The following is a 4,791-nucleotide window of genomic DNA, read 5'->3' on the forward strand; positions in this document are numbered from 1 at the left end:
AAGAAGGTTGTGGGGAAAACTGAAGCAATGTGACCGTGTTGGTCACTTGAGCTGGTTTGAACAGAGCTTCCGAAGGCGAATGCTCTTCCCTCAGGGGTGTTCACACGGCCATGAATGTGTTTTCCAGGGGCTGGTGCAACAGTTGACTCAACTGCCTCCCCACACACTCAGCAGTCACTGGCTTTGTGCAGAATCAATGAGGATCTCCACTGTTACTCGCTCCTTGGTGCAAAGGACAAGCTGGAACAGCTCCTCGCCCTCTCTTTTTGCTCTGTCACTGTTTTCTGCTACGGAGAAGCAGTCGTGGTTTTTCCTCTCTTTACAGTGGTGATGCCTTTGGCCTGGAATATTGTGTCGAAAATTATTGGAAGGGATTGCGTGAGCTGCTGGCTCCTCAAACAGTCTGAACATAATGAATATTGCTAATATGTGAGCCGTGTCACTCTGAGGCAAGCCGAGGCCCTGATTTGTTGTAGTAGGTGAGGCTGCACAGACCTCTTCCTTTTTGTTTTGGGGAGGAAAGTTCTGATATGCACCTGGCTTCAGTGGAAAGCAGTGAATAAATGCAGTACACAGTAAGTTCTCTGACCAAGGATGAAGGACGTAGTGATCTGGACAAGAAAGTTGTCCTCACTCATAGGTGTGAAATCTCCTGCCTTTCCTCGCTGCATCATATGGGATTAAGTATCACTGCTTAACCTGGACTTCTGTCATCCTAGAACTCTACTATGACCGAGGAAACCACCACGAGTTCGTGTCTCTGGTGAAAGACCTGGCCCGTCCTGGTGAATTCACTCAGTCACAGACATTTGACTTTGAATTCACACACGTGGAGAAACCTTACGAGTCCTACACGGGGCAGAACGTGAAGTTACGGTGAGTCTCCTCCCCCTGCTGACCCCAGTTCTTGCTTCTCTGCAGAGTGCTGTACTGGTATTTACTGGGATGATACTGGAGTGCAGCATGCCTTCCCAGACATCCCTGCAAGCCTATAGTGTAACTCCCAGTGAATTCTGGTGGGCTGAGTTGTAACAGGCTGTCTTGGAGGGCTCTGTAAGCATGCATCAGGCTGTATTGAACTTGTTTTGCACCATCAAAGTAACAGGAGAAATCAGTCCCTTCTGAATCAACCAAATACTTTCTAATTTCCCTGGTAATTGAAAAACCAGAAGAAATTGTTTGCTTCAGTCTCCAACGGGGACCTTTCTGCTGCCTTATAATCAGTCTTGTCGACTTTAATTGTGCTCTCTATGCAAACAGATGCCTAGCTTGTATCTTGTTCATATGCTGCTAACTGTATTCCACATCTAGGCACTCCAGTTAAGTTGAAATCCAGTCCCTGGCTTTGAAGGGGGGGTTGGCAAATTCTGAGATCTGCAGAAAGAGGTGTGTTTGTGGACACCAGTGTGATCTAATCGCTTGCAAAAGGGCAGTGGTTTTAACATGTCCAGGCTGTTACTCAGATTCCCGAAATGATAATTAGGTAATTCAGGCTTGAATGCATGTGAGAAGTCTTAGAAGAGTCTGCTTTTCCATTTGAAAACTCCCTTCTGTCTTTTCCAACACGGGGTATTGGCTGCTCCAGAAGCCAGGGTACCAGGAAGACAGCTTGGGTAGCCCAGTGCAGTCCATTCAGCCCCATGTCCCTGCCTGTACAACCCTAACAGGAGGGGTCTCTCCTTGCAGGTATTTCCTCCGGGCGACCGTCAGCCGCAGACTGAACGATGTGGTGAAGGAGATGGACATCGTTGTGCACACGCTGAGCACCTACCCAGAGCTCAACTCCTCCATTAAGATGGAGGTGGGGATTGAGGATTGCCTGCACATTGAGTTCGAGTATAACAAGTCCAAGTAAGTGTCTCAAGAGCAGCCAGTGGCTGTGGGGAGCTGCTACAGGGGACAGCTTGGTTTGGGAGCTCGAGGCATGGGTCTTGCGTGTGATCCTCCAAGAGACTCCAGTGAGGCTGGCACATATTTCGGGTCCTGGTTGAGGATCTTTGGGTTCCTGTCCTTGCCCATAGATGTGCTCTCTGGACCAAAAAGTGGGAAGCAATGGCTGTGCCTTACTGAGCTTGGAGCACAGTGTGAGGCTGTTGCATTCACTCCCCATTCCCTGTATCCTCGAACAGATCGGTATTTCCAAGGGTCTTCAAAGTACAACATCTGCTCTTTACCAGACAATACAGCTGAAGTGGAACCTTAATTCAGGCACAAAGTTGGAAAAAAAGAACTCTTTTAAATTGCTTTTAATGCATCTTTCCCAGCTGATGTTAGCAAATCTCCCTGCAGTGTGACATTTGGGTTAGTTTTAATTGACCTAAAAAAATTGGTTTTGGAGGCTTTGCTGTCGCAGGGGTTTCTTGCAGATACTCAGCCTGAAGTTCTGTTTTTAATGTATCTGATCATGGTAAATGTTTCAAAACACCAGAGGGGTAGTGCAAGTGAAATTTACAGCTGAAACCTACTGACATTACAGCTGGGGCCTCGGATAAGAGCACAGCAAGTTCCTGCTCTTCGGGCTGAGTCCTGGTCTGCTGCGCAGTGTTGGACTGTGGTGCTTGCTTTCTTCCTTCGTGTGCTAGGTATCATTTAAAAGACGTGATTGTGGGAAAGATCTACTTCCTGCTGGTGCGAATCAAGATCAAACACATGGAGATAGACATCATCAAGAGAGAAACAACAGGGACTGGACCCAACGTGTATCATGAGAATGACACAATAGCTAAATACGAGATCATGGACGGGGCACCTGTGAGAGGTGAGAAGAAAGATGAACCCTTCCAAATTCCTCTTCTGAAGTCTTTTGGGGTGGGAATATGAGTCCTGCACAGCTGAATCTGTGTGCTCAGTAGTGGTATGCATCCTATTTCACTGGTGGACTCACGACAGCTTACATAGGTGATTAAATATGATCCCCTTCTCTGGTATGATGAGCAGGAATTGAGGCATAATGAGTAGCAGTGACTTAATTATTTTGATGAAGCAGTGACAGAACCAGGAATAGATGTAAATTCACTGTTGGCATGGGCCATGAGCTGGCATTGCTGCAACTTGGAGCAGAAAGATGTGGTGTTCCAGCTCTGTGCCAATCTCCTGTGCCACTTCTTTTCCAGATCCATTGCCCAGCAGTCACCTGCCAGAGAAAATGTCACCTTACTCATTCTTTCCTGCAGTGCTGTCTTGACGAAGGTCACAGATGAGTCCTATGCTGTTCAAGTAGAGAGGAATAGGTGTCAGAAAAGGCAGGATGTGGCTGTGGCCCATACATGCTGATGTTTGAAGGGAGCTGAGGTCTTTTAGCTCATCTTACTCCACTTGTGGAAACCCTCACCAAGTTTCTGTGCACTTTCTAGGGGAGTCCATTCCCATCAGGCTCTTTCTGGCTGGCTACGAGCTGACTCCAACGATGAGGGACATCAATAAGAAGTTCTCGGTGCGTTATTACCTCAATCTGGTGCTGATCGATGAGGAAGAGAGACGCTACTTTAAACAGCAGGTGAGAAACAGAGCTGTTTGTTAGTTCCTGGACCTGTAGACTGCCATTTGGGTTACTGTATTATAGGGACCTTCTGGGAATTCGGGATTCCCACTGGGAAGAATCATGTTCTTGACTGAGTATCTGTAAGGAGTAGACAAATCAGTGTGTAGAGATGGTGGTCCACGCAGGTCAGATGTCTGTGGTGGTGGGGATCCCTACCTGGGACTCCTTTTCCACTCTGTTACCCCGTGGTGAAGCATCTGTGCTTCACCTTATCAATTCCAAAGCGGTAGTCAACAGCAGTAAGACAGAGCTGTCCTAGACGTCCAGCGGTTGCCTCTGTGTGCTCAGATCCCAGGGAGGAGCTCTCTACCCAAATTTTCAGGAAGGCTGCATTGCGAGGCCTCTGCTTGCCACTGCAAGCATCCTCGTGCGCACGGCTGCGGGTGGAACACGCCGGCGTGGGCTGAGCTCGCAGTGGGTGCTCACCTGGCAGCTTGGTTGAGCCTTTGGGTCTGGGTGGGGCTGGGAGAAGCTCTCACAAGCCCTGACAAGCCCTGCCGTTACTACAGGAGGTGGTGCTTTGGCGGAAAGGAGACATAGTGAGGAAGAGCATGTCCCACCAAGCAGCCATCGCCTCTCAGCGGTTTGAGGGGACATCCTCACACACCGAGGCCAAGACCCCCAGCCAGCCTGCAGAGAACAACGGCCGGCAGTGAGAGGCCACGCAGAGGAAGGCTGCTGTGGAGCCAGTGGAGACAGCAGCGAGGAGGAAGAGAAAACACTTCAGAGACTTCATGAAAATAAATAATCCGTTTTTGACTTAATTCCTTTCTTCAAAGGACTCGTAGGTGGGAAGGGGATGGGAGGGCAGGGCAAGCTGGAGCGCTGACGGTGCAGAGTTGAAGGTACCTCAGTGCTTCCCAATCAACTGCATTCCTCTGGGGTCGGCTGCTTCGAGGCGTGTGTCCGGAGGCTGCGGAGCTGCCTGATCTCCTCTTTACCCCAAGACCCCTTCAGTGTGGCAGCGGGGAGGGAGAGAGCAAGTGAAGGCCAAATCTGCTGCTTCTTCCCAGTGGTGTGGAGGTTGCTGTGGGCCTGTGTAGGATGGATATTTTGCTTGCCTTTCTGAAATCTTCACGAGGGAAAATGACACAGTGATTAGCTGGAAGGTAGAGGAGGGAGTCAGAGACTGAGGTGCAGCCTACTTGAAACCGCTTCGTGTTATCCCCTCGCTGCCTCCCTTTCCTCTTCATGCTGGCACTGGATTTCTTGTCACAAACAGTTATATAAAGTCATTGAGTCAGCCCCGG

The 4,791-nt window shown here is 49.3% G+C and overlaps 1 protein-coding gene across 1 annotated transcript in view; it reads left to right on the plus strand.

Moving 5' to 3' along the window:
• The window catches only part of VPS26B (vacuolar protein sorting 26 homolog B (S. pombe)), a gene marked incomplete at its 5' end in the record, with an annotated part of 6,397 nt that extends 2,112 nt beyond the window's left edge, over positions 1-4,285 (plus strand). Inside the window, 5 exons of the mRNA XM_010194165.1 lie at positions 686-876; positions 1,687-1,851; positions 2,583-2,758; positions 3,354-3,496; positions 4,051-4,285. Of these exons, the coding sequence (XP_010192467.1) occupies positions 686-876; positions 1,687-1,851; positions 2,583-2,758; positions 3,354-3,496; positions 4,051-4,197 (822 nt within the window). The remainder of the gene's footprint in view (positions 1-685; positions 877-1,686; positions 1,852-2,582; positions 2,759-3,353; positions 3,497-4,050) is intronic.
• Between the last annotated feature and the right edge of the window lie 506 nt (positions 4,286-4,791).

Source organism: Mesitornis unicolor, unplaced genomic scaffold (genome assembly GCF_000695765.1).
Source record: "Mesitornis unicolor isolate BGI_N332 unplaced genomic scaffold, ASM69576v1 scaffold50531, whole genome shotgun sequence".
Lineage (NCBI taxonomy): Eukaryota > Metazoa > Chordata > Aves > Mesitornithiformes > Mesitornithidae > Mesitornis > Mesitornis unicolor.